Here is a 22932-nt window from a genome sequence, read left to right on the forward strand (position 1 = left end):
ATCACTGCCAGCTCCCTAGAAAACCAGGGTGCTGGTGCAGCTCCACTTCGTGAGACAGGACGCTCAGGAACGATTGTGTCCACAGCCCTAGTCATTTCTCCATTCCAGAGATCGGCCAGGGCTTTGATAGAATCGCCTGCTGAGGCAAAAGGAAAATCCCCAAGACCCGTCAGGAAACCATTCGGATCCATCAGCCTCCTGAGGCGGACCATCTTAATCTGCCCTCCACCCCTGCAGAAGTTCCGATTGCCAGCAAGTCTAAACCCCACCAGGTAGTGATCTGTCTATGACAACGGAACTACAGAGCTCCTCCACTCTCAAATCACTATCGCCCCATCCAGCACAGAAAATGAGGTCCAGAGTGTGCCTAGCAGCATGGGTGGGGCCAGATACCTTCTGGGACAGACCCATGGTTGTCATGGCAGACATGAAGTCCTGAGCCGCTCCCGACAGGGTATCCTCAGCATGGATGTTGAAATCCCCCAGCACGACAAGCCGAGGGGTCTCCAACACCAACCCTGAGACTACCCCAGCGAGCTCAGGAAGGGAGACTGTTGAGCAGTGGGGTGGACGGTACACCAACAGAATCCCTATTCTGTCCCGGGCACCCACCTTCAAATACACTTGTGCTATGGAATGCCACAAAGCACTATTCTGTTGCCGATTCTGCGTAATATCCACATGAAGCTGCTGGGAGCAATCTCTGGAGGATTTAGAGCAATATGCTGATGATTTCTCCATAACATCTGAACTGGGTTTGATGGTACAGTCACTGTACCTATACCTGGACAAAGTGATGGGCTGGATGAGAGCCAATAAACTTAGAGCCTGAATCCTGGAAAGACAAGAGGCTATGTGGGTGAGTGGTACCTAGGTCTAAGAAACAGATTGAGCTGCAACTGTTCTGGATAGATCTGCACTTCCTCTGAAGGAGAAGGTTTGTATTCTGGAGGTGAGGGCCCAGGTGGCCTCCACGGCTAAGATTACCTTTTACTACCTCTGGCTGGTACAACAGCTATGGCTCTTCCTGGGCCGGAACAGCTTGGTCACACTGGTTCAGGCATTGGTAACCTCAAGATTGGATTACTGCAATGCACTCTGTATGGGCCTCCCCTTGATACTGGTCTGGAAACTGCATCTGGTGCAAAAGGCAGCAACAAGACTGCTGACTGGGGCATCCTTTCGGCAGCATGTAACACCTTTGCTGAGAGAACAGCACTGGCTGCCCATACGCTACCAGGCCAGGTTTAGGGTCTTGTTGTTAGCATATGAGCCCTAAACTTGGGCCAGATTAGAGTGCAAGAAGAGCCACGCTGGATCAGACCAAGGTCCATCTAGTCCAGCAGGTTACCTTAGGGACTGCTTTATGTCCCTCCCTGCCTGGTCAATACAATCCTCGGGAGAGACACTTTTAATGGTGCCACATGACCCCTGAGGTTCACCTTATGACCACCAAAAACAGGTATTTTGGTACTGCAGCACCTGCCCTGTGGAATTCACCTCCTGTGGATATTAAGCGAGCACCTACAGCCTTGACTTTTACATAAAACGTATCTTTTTACCCAGGTATTTGCATTTTATACTGTAATTTTTATGCTGTTCACCGCTTTGGCATCATTTTATAAAGCGGCACATCAATTGATGTAATAAATAAAATCAATAGTACTGTGAAAATCCCAGGCTCAGTCTTCAAAATCTCTAGCTGGGCGAAGCCCCTGACCAAGACCCTGGAGGGATGCTGCTAGTCAGAGGAGATGACAGGGCTAGAGAGACTAACTGAGCAGAAAGCTCCTCCCTCTTTTGCCATACTAAGCAAGGAAATAAAGAGGAGGGGGCACAAGTACACCTGGGGATGACGGCAGCCAAGGCAGTAGATGAGGCTACCTGAAGTGCCGGTTGTGGGCAACATTGAGGTACAGGAAACTGATTTCCCCTGAGTGCCGGTTCTTTGCAAAGATCTCAGCAGCTTGGAGACCTGTCACTGGTGATTCCTTGTCTGCTGCTGCCAGTGCCACTGCCTTCTTGGGTGCTGGGGCTGGTCCCAGGGTTTCTCTGCCTGATTCCAGGGAGGGTCTAGCAAAGTGGGAATGAAAAAAGGGGGGTGTCAGGGGGACAGATATTGGTGGAAATCCCAGAGGGGTCTTCTGGGCCAACTTGCTGCGGGCCTTACCCTACAGTGTTGCTTGGCTCTGTGCAAGGGTATTCTGTTGGCACATCTGCAGCTAGAGTCAGAGGCATGAGATGTAAGCTGTTGGCCCAGGGAGTCTCCTCTAGAGCCACCTCACTGCCTACTGGCCCCACACATCTCTGAAGCTCCTGGAGGGACACAGGTTCTGGCTTCAGCATGCCAGAGACCCCGGCCACCTCCCCGTCAGTGGCAAAAGGGCAGGGCAGGCCTGCAAAAACTGGCTCTCGGCTGGATGGCAGTAGCTTGGCTGGGTCTGCAAGATCTCTGGGGCAGGCAGCCCTTGGAAGGGCCCACAGCATGGAGCAGTCCTTGGGGAAGGACCGCCAAATGGCCCCCAGAACATCCAAGTCAGCCACCAAAGCCTGGCTGCTGCGACACTGGTAATAGAGGCCTTCCAGGTACGGTGCCAGCTCCGCCCGCCCAGACAAGAGCTGCTGGAAGGGGGCGATCAACCGCAGGGCCTCCATCAGGCGCAGCCAGGTGCGTCGGCTGCTCTTCTGCAGCACCGCATGGAAGACGGCGATCAGCTCAGCCACGAGAGCCTCCACGTGCTTGGGCTCAGCCCGCCCGACCTCCTGCAGCTGGGCGGCCAGGTGGTGGCGGACGGCGCGGGCCCAGGCGCGGCCCTCCTGTGGCGGGCGGCGTGGCGCTCGGCTGCCTGCGCGGAGACACCCAGCGGCCTGCGTCAGGGCTGCCTCGGAACAGCGCGCCCAGGCGGGAGCGGCCGCAGCGCGAGGGGCCCCTGCGGGCGGCGGGCGGGGCGCTCGTCGCCGAGGGCGACAGGCGCCTCGCCCAGGTGGCGCCAGGGTCGCCGGCGCGGCCCCGGGGAAGCCCGGCGCCCGGCCCCTGCGGCGCCCCGGAGCAGGCCTCGCTCGCGCTGGGGCGCCGCGGCCTCGGGTCCCCTTATCGCGGCGCAACGCTTTCCGGCCGAGGTCCCGGAGGCGCCTCGCCCGCTGAAGGGGCTTCCTTCGCCAGGCCGACGGAGCTGGCGCCAGGCTGGGGCGCCCCGGGACGCCGGGCGCCGCGCTCGGTCTGGCCAGCGCGGCCAGGGGGCCTCGGCCTCTCGGGCACCGCGAGGGGCCGCCCCGCCCCGCCCGGCGACGGCTCCTCAGCAGACAGCCTGATGGAGGAGCCCTCTGCACATGCTCAGGGCCTCGGCGCCTTACCGCCGCCGGCAGCGGGGGGCAGGCGCGAGGACGCCATGTGCGTGCCGGGGGCGAGCGAGCCCGGCCGTCCAGCCGCGCGAGGCCGCGTCGCCAGGGCCGCGCGAGGCGTCGCCAGGCCGCCCAACGGCCCCGCCCCCGCCCCCGCCGGGAGGCGCCGTGGCCCCGCAGCCCGCGCGCCCGAGCCGCCGCTTCCCGATCCCGCCGCGGCCCCGCGGGGCGGAAGCGGCGGAGCGGCCCCCGCCGGCCCTGGCCTCCGCGCAGCCGGTCAGCTGGACGCCCCGCGCCAGGCGCGGCACGCGAGGAGACGGGACTCCGTGATCCCTGCGCGATGTGCTCGACAGGTTCATCTTCCCGAGCGCTCTCCACCAAGGCACCTGCCACAGAGTTAAGCTAACCGGCCTGCAATGGCCTGGATCCTCCCTGGATCCCTTAAGAAAAAGCAAGCTACATATATCGGCCATTCTTCAGTCCGCTGGTTCAGAGGCTCATCTTGGGGCTATGATATATACTTTGTTAGTAGATTTTATATCTGAGGTAACGACTCTAGGATGCATACCATCTGGCCCCGGTTATTTGTGAAGTTTCAATTTGTCAGTAAGTTCTAGAACTTCATTTCTGGCCACAACTATTTGCCTCCAATCTCTCAGACTCCCTGAAAATATCAGTTCCAGAATGTGCTTATATCCTACATCTTCTGCAGTGAAAACAGAAGCAAATTCTTCATTCAGCTTCTCCATGATCTCCTTGTCTTCCTTTAGCTCTCCTTCAATTCTGTTGTCATCCAACGGTCATAAGAACAGCCCTGGTGCTGGATCAGAACAGGTCCATCTAGTCCAGCATTCTGTTCCCACAGCGGCCAACCAGCAGGAAACCCACAAACGGGATAGGAGTGCAGTTATAGCACCTTCTGGCTCATGTTCCCCAGCAAATGGCTCACTGCCTCTGGTACTGGAGGTACAGTCAGGGCCAGAAAAATTGGAACAAGGACAACTGTTTTGGCAGTTGGCCTCTGTACACCACCACATTGCAGTTGAAAGGAAACACACCAAGGTGGGAGTGAAGTCAGGACTTTCAGCTGTAATTCAAGGGGTTTGGCAAAGGTGGGGCACTAACCATTCAGGAAGGACAGCCAGTGGCATACACACACCCCCATCATCGGTGGCTCATAAGTAATGGAGCGAATGGCTGACAAGCAGCTGCATGGCCAGGTGTGGCCTGTTTCCTGGGCGCAATCAAGCAGGTAAAAGGCCTGGAGGTGGTTCTGAGTGTTACATTTGCGTTTGGTAGCTGTTCACTGGAACTCCCAACATGAGGCCCAAAGAGGTGTCCATGCGAGTGAAGGAGGCCATCATTAGGCTGAGGAAACAACATAAACCCATCAGGGAGATCGCAAAAACAGTGGGAGTGGCCAACACAAGTTTGGAACATCCTGGAAAAGAAGGAATTAACTGGCAAGCTCAACAACGGCAAAAGGCCTGGAAGACCACGGAAGACAACTAAAGTGGATGGCCGCAGACTTCTGCTCATGGTGAAGAGGAACCCTTTCACAACATCTAGCCAGGTCAAGAACGCTCTTGCAGAGGTAGGCATGTCATTGTCAACATCTACAGTCAAGAGACCCCCTTCATGGATCACTGCCTTGTTGCGGCAAAGGGGCTTGCGTAACTCAGTGAAGCCATAAGCTATGCCGTGCAGGGCCACCCAAGACGGACAGGTCTGGCGGAGAGTTCTGACAAAATGTGGTCCACTGGAGAAGGAAATGGCAACCCACTCCAGTATTCTTGCCAAGAAAACCCCATGGAACGTATCACAAGGCTAAAAGAGATGACGCCGGAAGATGAGCCCCTCAGGTCGGAAGGTGTCCAATATACTACTGGGGAAGAGCAGAGGGAATTTCCAAGTAGCGCCAGAAAGAGTGAAGCGGCTGGGCCAAACCCGAAAGGACACTCAGCTGTAGATGTGTCTGGTGGTGAAAAGAAAATCCGATGCTGTAAATAACAATATTGTTTAGGAACCTTAACAATCCGTAACATTGTTCAGGAGGCAGCAACTAAATCCATCCAAAGAAAAATAAATGCAAGAAAGCAAAGTGGCTGTCTGATGAGGCTTTACAAGTAGCTCACGAAAGAAGGGAAGTGAAAAGCAAGGGAGAAAGGGGAAGATATATCCAACTGAATGCAGAGTTCCAGAGAATAGCAAGGAGAGACAAGAAGGTCTTCTTAAATGAACAATGCAAGGAAATCGAGGAAAACAACAGAATGGGAAAGACTCGAGATCTCTTCAAGAAAACTGGAGATCTCAAGGGAACGTTTTGTGCAAAGACGGGCATGATAAAGGACAAAGAAGGCAGGGACCTAACAGAAGCAGATGAGATTAAGAAGAGGTGGAAAGAATACACAGAAGAACTATACAGGAAAGATCTGAATGTCCCTGATAGCCATGATAGTGCGGTCACTGAACTTGAGCCAGACATCCTCGAGAGTGAAGTCAAGTGGGCCTTAGGAAGCATTAGTGACAACAAAGCTAGCGGAGATGACAGTATTCCAGCTGAGCTATTTCAAATCCTAAAAGATGATGCTGTTAACGTGGTGCATTCAATATGCCAACAAATTTGGAACACTCAACAGTGGCCGCAAGACTGGAAAAGGTCAGTTTACATTCCAATTCCAAAGAAGGGCAACGCCAAAGAGTGTTCAAACTACCGCACAATTGCGCTCATTTCACATGCCAGCAAGGTGATGCTCAAAATCCTACAAGCTAGGCTTCAGCAGTATGCGAACCGAGAACTACTGGAAGTACAAGCTGGGTTTCGAAGAGGCAGAGGAACTAGAGATCAAATCGCCAACATTCGCTGGATCATGGAGAAAGCAAGAGAATTCCAGAAAAATGTCTATTTCTGCTTCATTGACTACGCTAAAGCCTTTGATTGTGTGGATCACAACAAACTTTGTTTGGATTGTGTGAATTGTTTCCTGCCTCCCAGCTGAGCAGAGCAGAGCAGAGCAAGCTGGTCCAGGGACTACAGAAGCAGGCAAGCTCCCAGAGAGCGAGCGAACAGAGTGAGCGAACAGGGGGAGCAAACAGGAGTTGGCCAGCGGAGTTCGGTGGGGGAGGCCCCTAACATTTTTTTTAATTATTTTTATTTTTTATTTTAACTTTTTTCCATTTATTTGTCTTGTAACACACACTTTCACACCCGTGGGACTCTGCTTTTAACCTCTACTGAGTAGAGGAGCAGGCACAGGCTAGTCTAGAACAATCACAAAGCTAGACACAAAAAGGGAAAAGAGGCTATGGAAGGACAAGACTCTGCAGTGTTGGTGATCTGCAAGGTGTGTGCAATGTTTGTTTTCTTTCCTGAGAACAACATGGCCTCCATGTGCAAGTTGATCACGCTGCTGGAGGAAGAAGTAAGTGGACTGGAGCGGCGACTGTCGACCCTCCGGGGAATAAGAGAACATGAAGAGTTCTTGGACAGAATGGGGGAACTACAGCAGCAAAGGGCAGACCAGAAGCTTGAAGAGCAACAGCAAGAGGAGGCAGTGGGAAATGCTGAGGTGAAGAAAAATGGCCAATTGAACTGGTGCCAATTCTTCCCCTGTAGCCCGAGAAAATCCGTCAACGGCAGCCTCGAGCACTCCAACTAACTAAAAATTGTAATAGTCATGTGCAGTTATATTTTGACTCAGAAAAATTGGCCTTAACAATGTCACTGGTTGGGGTTCCAGGTTTAGCCTTGGCTGATGGTCTGGAAATCAACCGGTTAGCTTGCAGCTTAGCCAAAAGCATAAATGCCACCTCACGAGCATTGTCATTGTTAAATAAAGAGTTGCGTGATCTAAGAGGTGCAGTTCTAGAAAATAGAGCTGGTATAGATTACCTCTTCCTTCTTCATCATTTAAGTTGTGAGACACACCAAAAGCTCTGTTGTTTTAACTTAACTGATAATGGCAATGCTGTAGATGAACAGATCGACAAGCTGCACAATATAGTAGCTAACAAAACAATAAGACAAAACAATTAGCTAAATTAGTTAACCCCTTGGCTTCCAGATCTTAGCTCTGTTTTATGTCTCAGCTAGTAAAACTGCTGCCCTCTACGCTCTAATAGCCCAACAAGAGGCTAAGTAATATGTATGTCACAAAAAGCTTTGTATAGTTATCAGAAATGCTATAATTGTAATGAAATTATGCATTTAAGGGGGGAATGTAGCAGCCATATCGGGGGTCAGACTAAGTAGCCTCATGCAGTCTCATGCTTCATGTTCTTGCTGAGCTCTTTCTCCCTTGAATACATTGTTGTAAGCTGACGAGACACAGGAATTCCTTATCTTGTCAAAGGTCATACAATTGTATATCTTGTTCTCTGCTGTTCTCTTCTGTTCTCTCCTTATCATGGCTACCTTATAACTCAGTTCTTGTATTATAAACAATAGTGCTAGGAAAAGAAATGTTGAGGACTGCAACCCAATGCGGGAGGGAGAGGAGGAGCCATTTCATATGTGTCACAATGTCTATAAAAACAATGTGCTAATGTAAATCGGGGCTTCTGGCTCTTTGGAAATGATTCCAGCCTTAAGCCCGCGCGTTAAATAAAGAATCTCTTTTTCCTTCACTCCGTGGTCTCTCTGACTCTGGGTTCTGCAACAGTAGTAGTAATGGGGGACTTCAATTTCCCCGATATTTGTTGGGAGACAAATTCTGCAAAACATGGCCCCTCCAGGAAATGCCTGACTTGTGTGGCGGATCACTTCCTCCTACAGAAAGTAGAGGAAGGAACTAGAGGATCGGCTATCCTTGACTTGATCCTAACCAACAGAGATGACTTAGTGGATAAAGTCGCAGTTACAGGAACTCTGGGGGAAAGCGACCATGTTGTACTTGAGTTCTTGGTTCTAAGGGAAGCAAAAGCCGAGTAGAGTCAAATGTGTACCCTGGATTTTAGGAAAGCTGATTTTCATAAACTCAGAACAATGATCAGTAAGGTCCCATGGCAAGTGATGCTAACGAGAAAAGGAGTCCAAGATGGGAGGGAGCTTTTAAAAAAGGAAATTCTCAAGGCACAATCACAAGCAATTCCAACAAGAAGAAAAGGTGGAAGACAACAGAAGAAGCCAATGTGGCTTCACAAAAAGCTTAGGGATGACCTGAAAACAAAAAAGGACACATATAGGAAGTGGAAAGAAGGCCAAGTAACAAAGGAAGAGTACAGGCAGATAGCACAGAATTGCAGGGATGGCATCAGGAAGGCTAAAGCTGAGAATGAGCTGAGGTTAGCGAGGGATGTTAAAAACAACAAAAAGGCTTTCTTCAGCTACGTGCATAGTAAAAGGCAGAGGAAAGAAATGGTGGTTCAGCAATTAAATAAGGATGGCAAAACGATAACAGATGACAAAGAAGAGGTGCTCAATTCCTACTTTGGCTCCGTTTTCTCCCAAAAAAGGGTCTATGACCCCCCTGGCAAAGGCGAAGTACAGGCTGAAGGGGCAGGATTGCAGCTTGAGATCGATAGGCATATGGTCAAGGAACACCTCATTACTTTGAATGAGTTCAATTCTCCAGGGCCAGATGAGCTGCATCCTAGAGTCATAAAGGAACTGGCAGAAGAACTCTCAGAGCCGCTGTCTATTCTCTGTGAGAAATCATGGAGGACGGGGGAAGTGCCAGATGACTGGAGGAGGGCTAACGTTGTCCCTATCTTCAAAAAGGGTAAAAAGGAGGAACCTGGGAACTACAGACCAGTCAGTCTGACATCAATCCCTGGGAAAATTCTGGAGCAGATCATAAAGCAATCCATCTGGAAGCACCTTGACAACAATGCCGTGATTACTCGAAGCCAACATGGATTTGTCAAAAACAAGTCCTGCCAGACAAATCTGATCTCATTTTTGGATCAAGTCACCTCCCTTGTAGACCGTGGGAATGCTGTAGACATCATATACCTCGACTTCAGCAAAGCTTTCGACAAAGTGCCCCATGATATCCTGATGAGGAAACTAGCTCAAAGTGGGCTAGATGAAACAACAATCCGGTGGATCCACAGTTGGCTACAGAATCGGACTCAAAGAGTGCTTATCAATGGGACCTTCTCAAACTGGGGAGAGGTAACGAGTGGGGTACCGCAGGCCTCAGTCCTGGGCCCAGTGCTCTTCCACATTTTTATGAATGATTTGGAGGAGGAGGTGCAGGGAATGCTGATCAAATTTGCAGATGACACAAAATTGGGAGGGATAGCTAATACTTTGGAAGACAGAAACAAAATTCAAAGTGATCTGGATAGACTGGAGTGCTGGGCAGAAAACAACTGAATGACATTGAATAGGGACAAATGCCAAGTTCTGCACCTAGGAAAAAGAAACCAATGCACAGTTACAAGATGGGGGATACGTGGCTCAACCACACTACAAGCGAGAAGGATCTTGGAATTGTTGTCGATCACAAGCTGAAGATGAGCCAACAATGTGATGTGGCTGCAAAAAAGGCAAATGCTATTTTGGGCTGCATTCATAGAAGCATCGCTTCCAAATCCTGGGAGGTACTAGTTCCCCTCTACTCAGCACTGGTTAGGCCTCATCTGGAGTACTGTGTCCAGTTCTGGGCACCGCACTTTAAGAAGGATGCAGACAAACTGGAGAGGGTTCAGAGGAGGGCAACAAAGATGATCAGGGGACTGGAAACAAAGCCCTATGAGGAGAGACTGAAAGAACTGGGCATGTTTAGCCTTGAGAAGAGAAGACTGAGGGGAGATATGATAGCACACTTCAAGTACTTGAAAGGTTGTCACAGAGAAGAAGGCCAGGATCTCTTCTTGATCATCCCAGAGTGCAGGACACGGAATAATGGGCTCACGTTACACGAAGCCAGTTTCCGGCTGAACATCAGGAAAAACGTCCTGACTGTCAGAGCAATACGACAATGGAACCAATTACCTGGGGAGGTGGTGGGCTCTCCCACACTGGAGGCCTTCAAGACGAGGCTGGACAGCCATTTGTCAGGGATGGTCTGACTTGGATTCCTGCATTGAGCAGGGGGTTGGACTCAATGGCCTTGTAGGCCCCTTCCAACCCTACTATTCTATGATTCTATGATTCTAAACTGTGGCAAATTCTTAAAGGGATGGGAGTACCAGACCACCTTACCTGTCTCCTGAGAAACTTGTACGAGGGTCCAGAAGCAACAGTAAGAACCGGACATGGAACAACCGAGTGGTTCAAAATTGGGAAAGAAGTACGACAAGGCTGCATATTGTCACCCTGCTTATTTAACTTATATGCAGAGTACATCATGAGAAACGCCGGGTTGGATGAATCACAGGTCGGAATTAAGATTGCCGGGAGAATTATCAACAACCTCCGATATGCAGACAATACCACCCTAATGGCAGAAAGCGAAGAGGATCTAAAGAGCCTCTTGTTGAGGGTGAAAGAGGAGAGTGCAAAAGCTGGTTTGAAACTCAACATTAAAAAAAAACTAAGATCATGGCATCTGGCCCCATCACTTCCTGGCATATCGAAGGGGAAGAAATGGAAGCAGTGACAGATTTTATTTCCTTGGGCTCCAAGATCACCGCAGACGGTGACTGTAGCCATGAAATTAAAAGACGCTTGCTCCTTGGGAGGAAAGCTATGGCAAACCTAGACAGCATAGTAAGAAGCAGAGACATCACCTTGCCCACAAAGGTCCGTCTAATCAAAGCTATGGTTTTCCCAGTAGTAATGTATGGCTGTGAGAGCTGGACTATAAGGAAGGCTGAGTGCCGAAGAATTGATGCTTTCGAACTGTGGTGCTGGAGAAGACTCTTACGAGTCCCCTGGACTGCAAGGAGGTCAAATCAGTCCATCCTAAAGGAAATCAACCCCGAGTGCTCATTGGAAGGACAGATCCTGAAGCTGAAGCTCAAATATTTTGGCCACCTAATGCGAAGAGAAAACTCTCTGGAAAAGACCCTGATGCTGGGAAAGACTGAAGGCAAAAGGAGAAGGGGACGGCAGAGGATGAGATGGCTAGATAGCATCACGGATGCAATGAATATGAACTTGAGCACGCTCCGGGAGAGAGCGCAGGACAGGAAGGCCTGGCGTGCTATGGTCCATGGGGTCACGAAGAGTCGGACACGACTGAACAACAACAACAAACTGTTTAAAGAACAGAAAGCAGAGAGTAGGAATAAATGGTAAATTCTCCCAGTGGAGGGAAGTAAATAGTGGGGTCCCACAGGGCTCTGTATTAGGACCACTGCTTTTCAGCCTGTTCATAAATGATCAGGAATTGATCGGAGTGAGCAGTGAAGTGGCCAAGTTTGCAGATGACACCAAATTATTTAGGGTGGTTAAAACAAAAAGATTCTGAAGAGCTTCAAAAGGATCTCTCCAAACTGGGAGAATAGGCATCTAAATGGCAAATGCGGTTCAATGTAAGCAAGTGTAAAGTGATGCACATTAGAGCAAAAAATCCCAACTTCAAGTATAGCCTGATGGGATCTGAGCTAGCAGTGACTGACCAAGAAATAGATCTTGGGGTTGTAGTGGACAGCTCAATGAAGAGGTTAACCCAATGTGTGGCAGTGGTGAAAAAGGCAAACTCCATGTTAGGAATAATTAGGAACGGAATTGAGAATGAAACTGCTAATACTATACTGCCCTTATACAAATCTACGATGTGACCACACTTAGAATATTGTGTACAGTTCTGGTCACTGCACCTCAAAAAGGATATTGTAGAGCTGGAAAAATGCAGAAAAGAGCAACTGAAATGATCAAGGGGCTGGAGCATCTCCCCTATGAGGAAAGGTTACAACACATTATGATATGATTAAGATATGATATGATTGGGATATGATAAAAGATATGATAGAGGTTAATAGGGATTTATTTAATAGGGATAAATGCCAAATTCTGCACCTAGGAAAAAGAAACTAAATGCACAGTTACAAGATGGGTGATACTTGGCTCAACAATTATTCCGTGTCCTGCACTCTGGGATGATCAAGAAGAGATCCTGGCCTTCCTCCCTGGGCCAACCTTTCAAGTACTTGAAGAGTGCTATCACATCTCCCCTCAGTCTTCTCTTCTCAAGGCTAAACATGCCCAGTTCTTTCAGTCTCTCTTCAGAGGGCTTTGTTTCCAGTCCCCTGATCATCTTAGTTGCCCTCCTCTGAACCCTCTCCAGTTTGTCTGAATCCTTCTTAAAATGTGGTGCCCAGAACTGGACACAGTACTCCAGATGAGGCCTAAGCAGCGCTGAGTAGAGGGGAACTAGTACTTCCTGGGATTTGGAAGCTATGCTTCTATTAATATAGCCCAAAATAGCATTGGCCTTTTTTGCAGCCAGGTCACATTGTTGGCTCGTATTCAGCCTGTGATCCACAATTCCAAGATCCTTCTTGCTTGTAGTGTTGTTGAGCCACGTATCACTCTCCCACAGCTGTGTCTGTGCTTTAATAAATTCCTGACTGTTCAACCTAACCTACCTTGGATATTTCCTTAACAAATTTGGTTCCGTGGCTTGGATCCCAAACGCTGAAGAGAATTGAATCAATTTGGACCGCCAGTCACTGAACATCCCAGAAACGCACACCAAGGTAAGAGACCTTTTGAAATCTCTGGGGTTCAGTGTGGGGCTGCCCATGGGACAAGTCTGCCTTGGCTGATGGGATACCACCTTTAAAGAGACAGTAATTTAAGCACTTGATAAAGGGTTTTTTCTTTTGGTTACAGAGGTCTGTGGGATATGGCTTCAGGTGAATGAGAGTTGCCTTGTGTGAATTGAAGAAAAGGATTGAATGAGAGTTGCCTTGTGTGCACTGAGGTAAAAAGGACTAGGACAAATTCTGAAACCATGTGCAGCTGCCCCGAGCCTCTGCCTGTCATGAGGTTCGAAAGCAAGGGCACGCCATGGAAGAATAATCACTGGAACCTTGTGAGAGTGAGCTTTCCTCCCTCCCTCCATGGTATGAGCTGACCTGCAAGGCTCAGACCCACCAAACAAGCCGTTCCTGAATGAACGAAGACTGCCGTGAGTGATCAAACCTCCTTCATTCCCTGCCATGGTATGAGCTCCCTGGACCTTGAATGACTGATTGTGCCTCTAATTCAATGAGAGTCAGTCTCTGAGTGTACCTCGGAATTTGGCAGTGCCTTTCATTTCTCACAGCCTGTGGAGACCTGATTGTCTTCCTGTGTGCCCGTGTGAACTGAGGATGAAGTTGGATTCTTCCAAAGAAATTCTGCAGTCCCCAAAAGGGATGCCTGCAGCGTACATGTACAGGAATTACGGAGTTAAGATTTGCAAGTTTTGGACAAATGGTACTTGACCAGTCCAATTTCGCTTGGTTGGGGCCTTTGATTTGGACAGAATTTTGCATTTAAGGGGAGCCTTGGAATCTCAAAGTTCTAAGGTGGCACTGGGTCAATGGGAATCCATTCTTTGATTGGTATGCTGAGATGTCAAAGAGGTCACCTAGGTCCTGGGGAACAGAGTCTTAAGGACTCTGAAGAAAAACTGAGAGACCAGGTCAAATTTTGAAACATCAGAGAAGAGCCACAGAAATTTAGAGAAGAATTGCAAACAGTGATCACTTGTTATAATCCTAACTGGGCTGGCATGAAACAATTCATGCAAGTTATTTTGCCCCCAAAAATGCACACTATGTTAAAAGGACAAGCAAATTGGCCAAATCAAGAACCAGCCGATCTTCATACTTTAGACCAAGTGCACATCAGACTCCTACGAGCAATCCCTGAAATTTGTCTGCAGAAAACTGATTAGGCTAAAATCAACAATCGTAAACAAAACTGAGACTCCAGCAGACTATATGGATCATCTAAAAGACATTTTTGAAAAACATTCTGGCATTGCTGCCACTTTTTTTTGGACAAGTTGGGCATTAGAAAAATAAGTGTTCCCACTGGCCTGGCCAGCCGATGGAAACACTTCACACATCTCAGCTGCTTCCTCCTCCCCAGAATTTCTAGGACAGCCGAGAGGTTTGTAACTTCTTCAATGCCCCATTTCTTCCTATTTTCACTGGAGACCTTTTGTGTAGAATCATAGAAAAGAAGGGTTGGAAGGGGCCTGCAAGAACATCGGGTCCAAGCCCCTGTTCAATGCAGGAATCCAAGTCAAAGCATCCCTGACAAGTGGCTGTCCAGCTTCTTCTTGAATGCCTCCAGTATAGGAGAGACCACTACCTCCCTAGGTAACTGATTCCATTGTTGTATTGCTCTAACAGTCAGGATGTTTTTCCTGATGTTCAGCCGGAATCTGGCTTCCTGTAAATTGAGCCCATTATTCCATGTCCTGCACTCTGGGTTAATTGAGAAGAGACCCTGGCCTTCCTCTCTGGGACAACCTTTCAAGTCCTTGGAGAGCGCTATCCTATCTCCCCTCAGTCTTCTCAAGGCTAAACATGCCCAGGTCTTTCAGTCTCTCCTCTTAGGGCTTTGTTTCCAGTCTGAAGAAAGCCTTTTTGTTGCTTTTAGCCTTCCTCACTAACCTCAGCTCATCCTCAGCTTTAGCCTTCCTGACGCCACCCGTGCAATTCTGTGCTACCTGCCTGTACTCTTCCTGCTTGGCCTTCCTTCCACTTCCTGTATGTGTGCTTTTTTGTTTTCAGGTCATCCCTAAGCTTTTTGTGAAGCCACATTGGCTTCTTCTGTTGTCTTCCACCTTTTCTTCTTGTTGGAATTGTTTGTCATTGTGCCTTGAGAATTTCTTTTTAAAAACTCCCACCCATCTTGGACTCCTTTTCTCATTAGAGTCCCTTGCCATAGGACCTTACTTCATCATTGTTCTGAGTTTATTAAAATCGGCTTTCCTAAAATCCAGGGTACGTGTTTGGCTACATGCGGCTTTTGCCTCCCTTAGAACCAAGAACTCCAGTACAACATGATCGCTTTCCCCCAGAGTTCCTGTAACTGCTACTTCATCCACTAAGTCATCTCTGTTGGTTAGGATCAAGTCAAGGATAGCCGATCCTACATTTCACAGAACAGATTGTGTTGGCTGTCCTAAAGTAACAAAGTGACTTTACATTTGTAAAGAGCGCTAAAAAAGTATTGCTTATTTTTCAATCTTTCCCAAAATTTCCATTTTTTTCACCCCCCCAATAGCTTCAAAATTTCCAGAAATTTTCTCTCTCTAGATCACCTTTAAGACTGTACATCCTTCAGGGCAAGGACTTGCCTTTTTTGCTTATCTTACACTCGAGTGCCATATGTGTTGGCAGAGAAGTCTACCAACAGCTATTAGACAGGAGAGCTCAATGGAAGCTCTCTGTATGGACTGAGGCAGTTTACCTCTAAGCACCAGGTGCAGAGAGGATTACAGGGATGGTGCTGCCATGATACCCTCCTAGCACGCTTCTTGGGGGCAATTTGTTGGCCATGGTGGGAAAATGGGTACAGGGTCAGATGTCCACCTACTTTCTCAGGATTGGGCTCTACAGCTGATGGGAATTATTGTCAGAATTAGAGTTTAATAATGTATATATTTGTTAATTCTGAAGTTTGATATATCACTGCTCTCAGCTTGAGTGGGGGTGCACAGAGCCTCGAGTCATCAGGGAACACAATCTGTATAACATTGTTACTGCTTACATTGCACAGAAATTAAGGCAGCAGCCTTAATTTTCAACTTCCATGGTTTTGGTGCCCAGCGCCCCCATGTGGTTCTCAGCTTCAATTAAGTAGATAAATAAGGATTCAGTCATATTTCATCGAATTTCTCCGGAATTGTCTCAGACTGTGCCCCTCACCAGTTGGATTCTCTATGTCAAATTTACTGCTACCAAGGCAAATCATTTTGAGTTTGAATTCAATGTGCAGGCTTTATAACGAGAACATTGGAAAAATTGCATCCCTAAGGAGCCAACTTGAAGCTGTATCTTGTGCTTGTGGTTCTATTTGGGGGTTGGACTCGATGGTCTTATAGGCCCCTTCCAACCCTACTATTCCATGATACCATTCTATTTCCCTTCTTCCTTGTCTGGCCACCTCCGATCCAAAAGGCCCCAGGCAATCAGTGCCATTGCCCACAAATGAGAAGGGGAGGCAGGAAGAAAGGATTCTCACAGGTAGCTTCCACTGTCCCTCCACATCATCATGAATTACTGCAGCTTGTTGCCTTCCAGTCAGAGTGTGTGTGTGTGTGTGGGCCAGAATGGCCTTTCCTAGCTCTGCCTGGAGCCAGGGGCAACAAGACAGAGCGAGCGGACAGGGGGAGCAAACAGGAGTTGGCCAGGGGAGTTCGGCAGGGGAGGTCAAGGGGGAGGCCCCTAACATTTTTTTTTTATTTTTTTTTACTAACTTTTTTTCATTTATTTGTCTTGTAACACACACTTCCACACCAGTGGGACTCTGCTTTTAACCTCTACTGAGTAGAGGAGCAGGCACAGGCTAGTCTAGAACAATCACAAAGCTAGACACAAAAAGGGAAAAGAGGCTATGGAAGGACAAGACTCTCCAGTGGTGGTGACCTGCAAGGTGTGTGCAATGTTTGTTTTCTTGCCTGAGAACAACATGGCCTACACCTGCAACAAGTGCAAGTTGATCACGCTGCTGGAGGAAAAAGTAAGTGGACTGGAGCGGCGACTGTCAACCCTCCGGGGAATAAGAGAACACGAAGAGTTCTTGGACAGAATGGGGGAACTACAGCAGCAAAGGGCAGACCAGAAGCTTGAAGAGCAACAGCAAGATGAGGCAGAAGTGGGAAATGCTGAGGAGAAGAAAAATGGAGTAGAGGATACTCCTTGGAAAACGGTGACAGTTAGGAGAAGAAGAACTAGACGCCACTCTGCACCAGTGGAAGCGGTGGAGCTGTGGAACCGATTCCAGGTACTTGCAGATGAGACTGGAGGACAGCCTGCAGAGGAAGAATCACAGGGGAACCTGCATGAGAGTGAGCAAGAGGCTAAAGGTCAGTCAAACAGAGGCGATGAAACCCAGGCCTACAAGAAGAAGAAGAGAAGAGTGGTAGTAGTGGGAGACTCCTTGCTGCGTGGGATCGAGACCCAAGTATGTCGCGAAGACCCGTGGACTCGCCAGGTATGTTGTCTCCCGGGAGGACAGATTAGAGACGTGACTGAAAGGTTGCCTGCACTCATAAAGCCCACTGACAGGTATCCCTTTCTTCTCATCCATATGGGAACAAATGATACCGCCAAGCGGAGCTACGAAGAGATCACGTCAGACTTTGAAGCTTTGGGAAGGAAACTCAAGAACTTTGGGGCCCAGATAGTTTTCTCATCCATCCTTCCAGTAGTTAGAAGAGGGATAGAAAGGGAACGAAAAATACTCCGGGTGAATGACTGGCTACGAAGGTGGTGCCGACGAGAGAGATTTGGATTCTGGGACCACGGGCTATATTTCCTGGAAGATGGGCTGTTGGCTAGGGATGGGTTGCACCTCACAAAGGCTGGGAAGAATGTGTTTGGCCACAGCATGAAGAACTTCATCAGGAGGGCTTTAAACTGAATCCTACGGGGAAGGGAGATGTAATGTTGGGGGTAACAATGGACGTAGGCGCATGCACTGCAATGGAGAGAACAGCTCTGATAGCGCCCAATAATAGTCTTCAGACACATGTAGGAAGAAAGCCAGACTATGAAGCACATGGTCTTCGATGTCTATATACTAATGCCCAGAGTATGGGAAACAAACAGAACGAACTTGAACTCTTAATACAGGAGGGAAATTATGACTTGATAGGTATAACTGAGACTTGGTGGGATGACTCTCATGACTGGAATACAGCAGTTGAAGGATATAACTTGTTCAAAAAGAACAGGAGGAACAGAAAGGGAGGCGGGGTTGCACTGTATGTGAAAAATACATATCTCTGCACAGAAATACAGGAGGAGGAGCTTGGTAGCCCCATCGAGAGCATCTGGGTTGAAATAAATGGAGCAAAGAATAAAAGGAACCTGGTGGTCGGAGTCTACTACCGGCCACCCAATCAAGGAGAAGACAAGGATGAAACTTTTGAAAAGCAAATAGCCAATGTTTTAAGGAAGCATGATGTAGTAGTCATGGGGGACTTCAATTTCCCCGATATTTGTTGGGAGACAAATTCTGCAAAACATGGCCCCTCCAGGAAATTCCTGACTTGTGTGGCGGATAACTTCCTCCTACAGAAAGTAGAGGAAGGAACTAGAGGATCGGCTATCCTTGACTTGATCCTAACCAACAGAGATGACTTAGTGGATAAAGTAGCAGTTACAGGAACTCTGGGGGAAAGCGACCATGTTGTACTTGAGTTCTTGGTTCTAAGGGAAGCAAAAGCCGAGTGTACTCAAACGCGTACCCTGGATTTTAGGAAAGCTGATTTTAATAAACTCAGAACAATGATCAGTAAGGTCCCATGGCAAGCAATGCTAGCGAGAAAAGGAGTCCAAGATGGGTGGGAACTTTTAAAAAAGGAAATTCTCAAGGCACAATCACAAACAATTCCAACAAGAAGAAAAGGTGGAAGACAACAGAAGAAGCCAATGTGGCTTCACAAAAAGCTTAGGGATGACCTGAAAACAAAAAAGGACACATATAGGAAGTGGAAAGAAGGCCAAGTAACAAAGGAAGAGTACAGGCAGGTAGCACAGAATTGCAGGGATGGCGTCAGGAAGGCTAAAGCGGAGAACGAGGTGAGGTTAGCGAGGGATGCTAAAAACAACAAAAAGGCTTTCTTCAGCTACGTGCATAGTAAAAGGCAGAGGAAAGAAATGGTTGTTCAGCTATTAAATAAGGATGGCAAAATGATAACAGAGGACAAAGAAAAGGCAGAGGTGCTCAATTCCTACTTTGGCTCAGTCTTCTCCCAAAAGAGGGTCTATGACCCCCCTGGCAAAGGCGAAGTGCAGGCTGAAGGGGCAGGATTGCAGCTTGAGATCGACAGGCATATGGTCAAGGAACACCTCATTACTTTGAATGAGTTCAAATCTCCAGGGCCAGATGAACTGCATCCTAGAGTCATAAAGGAACTGGCAGAAGAACTCTCAGAACCGCTGTCTATTCTCTTTGAGAAATGATGGAGGACCGGGGAAGTGCCAGATGACTGGAGGAGGGCTAACGTTGTCCCTATCTTCAAAAAGGGTAAAAAGGAGGAACCTGGGAACTACAGACCAGTCAGTCTGACATCAATCCCTGGGAAAATTCTGGAGCAGATCATAAAGCAATCCATCTGGAAGCACCTTGACAACAATGCAGTGATTACTCGAAGCCAACATGGATTTGTCAAAAACAAGTCCTGCCAGACAAATCTGATCTCATTTTTTGATCAAGTCACCTCCCTTGTAGACCGTGGGAATGCTGTAGACATCATATACCTCGACTTCAGCAAAGCTTTCGACAAAGTGCCCCATGATATCCTGATGAGCAAACTAGCTCGAAGTGGGCGAGATGAAACAACGATCATGTGGATCCACAGTTGGCTACAGAATCGGACTCAAAGAGTGCTTATCAATGGGACCTTCTCAAGCTGGGGAGAGGTAACGAGTGGGGTACCGCAGGGCTCAGTCCTGGGCCCAGTGCTCTTCAACATTTTTATTAATGACTTGGAGGAGGAGGTGCAGGGAATGCTGATCAAATTTGCAGATGACACAAAATTGGGAGGGATAGCTAATACTTTGGAAGACAGAAAGAAAATTCAAAGTGATCTGGATAGACTGGAGTGCTGGGCAGAAAACAACAGAATGGCATTTAATAGGGACAAATGCCAAGTTCTGCACCTAGGAAAAAGAAACCAAATGCACAGTTACAAGATGGGGGATACGTGGCTCAACCACACTACGAGCGAGAAGGATCTTGGAATTGTCGTCGATCACAAGCTGAATATGAGCCAACAATGTGATGTGGCTGCAAAAAAGGCAAATGCTATTTTGGGCTGCATTCATAGAAGCATCGCTTCCAAATCCCGGTAAGTACTAGTTCGCCTCTACTCAGCACTGGTTAGGCCTCATCTGGAGTACTGTGTCCAGTTCTGGGCACCACACTTTAAGAAGGATGCAGACAAGCTGGAGAGGGTTCAGAGGAGGGCAACAAAGATGATCAGGGGACTGGAAACAAAGCCCTATGAAGAGAGACTGAAAGAACTGGGCATGTTTAGCCTTGAGAAGAGAAGACTGAGGGGAGATATGATAGCGCTCTTCAAGTACTTGAAAGGTTGTCACAGAGAAGAAGGCCAGGATCTCTTCTTGATCATCCCAGAGTGCAGGACATGGAATAATGGGCTCAAGTTACAGGAAGCCAGATTCCGACTGAACATCAGGAAAAACGTCCTGAGTGTCAGAGCAATACGGCAATGGAACCAATTACCTGGGGAGGTGGTGGGCTCTCCCACACTGGAGGCCTTCAAGACGAGGCTGGACAGCCATTTGTCAGGGATGCTCTGACTTGGATTCCTGCATTGAGCAGGGGGTTGGACTCGATGGCCTTGTAGGCCCCTTCCAACCCTACTATACTATTCTACTACTACTATACTATTCTAAGACCACTCCCCCTGTGCACCTTGCAACAGGAGGAGAGGCATTCTCATTCGACAGCATCTCTCCGAAGTCAGACACTGGAAGGCAGGCACCCAATTGCATTGGCTCTCCACGAGGCCTCACTGCCTCGATGTCAGGGTGGACACTGAGCCCATAGAATCCCAGAGTAGTTCTGATTCTGAGGAAGAGCTGTCCCTCCTGGGAGAGGAGCGCGCTCCTCTTTCCAGGACCAACAGCTGACGGAGATTCCTCCCACCAGCATTCCTAGTTTAGTTAGCAGTCCAGGGAGTGACCAAGCACAGATAGCAGACTTGGTGGATGCGCGACGCAGACGCAGAGAGCGGCGCCAGATGGAGGGCACGGAAAGGAGGCGAAGTGCCAGGTTGGCGCGCAAACAATGGCTGTGCCCAGAGGCTCCAAGGGAAAAGGGGAGGGACTCTCCCTAGTCCTTAAGTTCAGGGGTCCGCCAGTAATTCCCTTTCAAACGGGGACCAACTGTTCCAACTTAGGGCATAGGTACTGTGCTGCTCAGATCTAGTTGCAAAGTTGTAAAAGAAGAATAAAGCTTTGAAAGGAATTCCTTTGTCTGTGTCTGGACTTGGCTACTGGATTAGACTGAGAGAGGCCTCCAAGGAGCCCTTGACACTCGGGAGCTCTCACTTGCTGTACAGTCCACAAGGTTCTATCTGGAGCCTCTGCTTCCTACCCACAAGCCATGGGATGAGTAGCTCAGCTCTGGGGCCAGGCCAGACCTGGCTTCCCAGCAAACTCTCTTTGAGGGCCCCTCTGTGATCAGAGCCACAATTCCACAAAAGGAACTGGAACAGGAGGAGATGGAGACTGGTCCCTGGGAAAATACTGGGCTGGGGGAAAATGTCTGAATGTGAAAGAAAACTTTTCATCTTCCGCTGCCAAAAGCAGGAGCTGTGGCATCAAACTTGTGGCTAGCAAATTAGTTTAGTGGCAAGAAACAAATGGCCCCATCCTGCAGCCTTCCTCTTCCTGAGGATAAGCAACACCAATACCAGAAGACGAGAACGGGCGCAGCAGGGGCACTAGCATCTGGGAGTGCACGGCAGCTCACAAATAACCCCAAGCAAAATGAAGAGGCGACCAAGGGAGGGAAAGGGTGGTGATGGTGGCTGTTACTATTTTTAGAAACCATCTATCTCACATACACAGTAATTTACAACCTTCAAGATGTTCATGAGAGCTGGGTGCAAAAGTGAATCTGCTCGAGCAGAAAATAGCCTGCTGGGGGATGTGCCACATGTGACCAGTGTCAGGAGGAGCAGGCCAGTCGGGCTACCGTCAAGCGGGGGTTGGAGGACGGGCCCAAGATGCAGCAGCTGACGCCAGACCCCGGCTGGAGGGGGAGGAGAGGACACTGCGGGAGCCAGTGCTTCCCCCTTTTCCTGAGGGGCTGCAGTCCCCATGGCCAGCCACTCCAGCAGCTGCTTGCAGGTCAACTTAGGAGGTGATGACGCGGTTGGGCCCCGGAAGGGCAGGGGCCCCGACGGTGGGGCCGGCCTCCTGTGCTGCAGGGCTGGCGGCGGCGGCAGCAGCGGCGGCCTCGTAGTCCGAGATCCTGCGCTGGACGATGGAGGGCATGAGCTGGACGTAGGCAGCCATCAGGCGGTGGTTGGAGCGCACCAGTTTCCCAGCACAGCTGTCCAGACACGACTCCTGCAGACAGGCGGAGACCGGGAGAGAGATGGCTGGGCGCGGCTGGCCACCGCCCCGCCCCGCCCCGCCCCGCCCGCTCGCTCGCTCACCCGCTCACCTCGTCCCTGGCGAGCGCCCGGTAATTGAGGTTGGAGACGCAGCGCTGGAAGCACAGCTCGGTCATGCGGTTGTAGACGAGGAGGAAGTCGCGGAGCTGCAACGAGAGCACCGGGGTGAGCGCGCCGCCGGCCCTGCGCCGCGGCCCTCCTGCGCGGGGCCGGCTGCAGCCCCGGGGGGCGCCCCCGGGCCCGGCCCCCCGGGCCCCGCCCCCCGGGCCCCCGCGGGCGCGGCGGCCTCACGCTGCGCAGCTGCTGCGGGTCCACCGCCATCCCGGCCCCTCGCCGCTGCGGCGCGCGCTCTGACGCCGCTCCCGGCCTGGCG

At 49.5% G+C, this 22932-nt stretch overlaps 2 protein-coding genes across 2 annotated transcripts in view; both read right to left on the reverse strand.

Moving 5' to 3' along the window:
- Positions 1-3459, reverse strand: part of DNHD1 (dynein heavy chain domain 1) — a 120249-nt gene extending 116790 nt beyond the window's left edge. Inside the window, exons 1-3 of the mRNA XM_084842225.1 lie at positions 3355-3459; positions 2171-2846; positions 1885-2073 (exon numbers count right to left, since the gene is read on the reverse strand). Coding sequence (XP_084698351.1) covers positions 1885-2073; positions 2171-2846; positions 3355-3391 — 902 coding nt within the window. The 5' untranslated portion in view covers positions 3392-3459. The remainder of the gene's footprint in view (positions 1-1884; positions 2074-2170; positions 2847-3354) is intronic.
- Positions 3460-10412: 6953 nt separating this feature from the next.
- Positions 10413-22928, reverse strand: TIMM10B (translocase of inner mitochondrial membrane 10B). The gene is made up of 3 exons (XM_084842224.1): positions 22851-22928; positions 22610-22705; positions 10413-22512 (listed from the first exon to the last, which is right to left on the reverse strand). The coding sequence occupies exons 1-3, from the start codon at positions 22878-22880 to the stop codon at positions 22297-22299; spliced, it is 342 nt and encodes a 113-aa protein (XP_084698350.1). The 5' UTR covers positions 22881-22928; the 3' UTR covers positions 10413-22296.
- Between the last annotated feature and the right edge of the window lie 4 nt (positions 22929-22932).

This window comes from Heloderma suspectum, chromosome 3 (genome assembly GCF_057233095.1).
Source record: "Heloderma suspectum isolate Gila_16-S chromosome 3, 16-S_ref, whole genome shotgun sequence".
Lineage (NCBI taxonomy): Eukaryota > Metazoa > Chordata > Lepidosauria > Squamata > Helodermatidae > Heloderma > Heloderma suspectum.

Excerpts from the sequence above, each read along its gene's own strand:
- TIMM10B (XM_084842224.1), bottom strand. The coding sequence starts at position 22,880 with ATGGCGGTGGACCCGCAGCAGCTGCGCAGC. Across the intron at positions 22,706-22,850 it reads ACCCGCAGCAGCTGCGCAGC|CTCCGCGACTTCCTCCTCGT; the intron begins GTGAGGCCGCCG and ends CTCTCGTTGCAG. Across the intron at positions 22,513-22,609 it reads GGGCGCTCGCCAGGGACGAG|GAGTCGTGTCTGGACAGCTG; the intron begins GTGAGCGGGTGA and ends GCCTGTCTGCAG.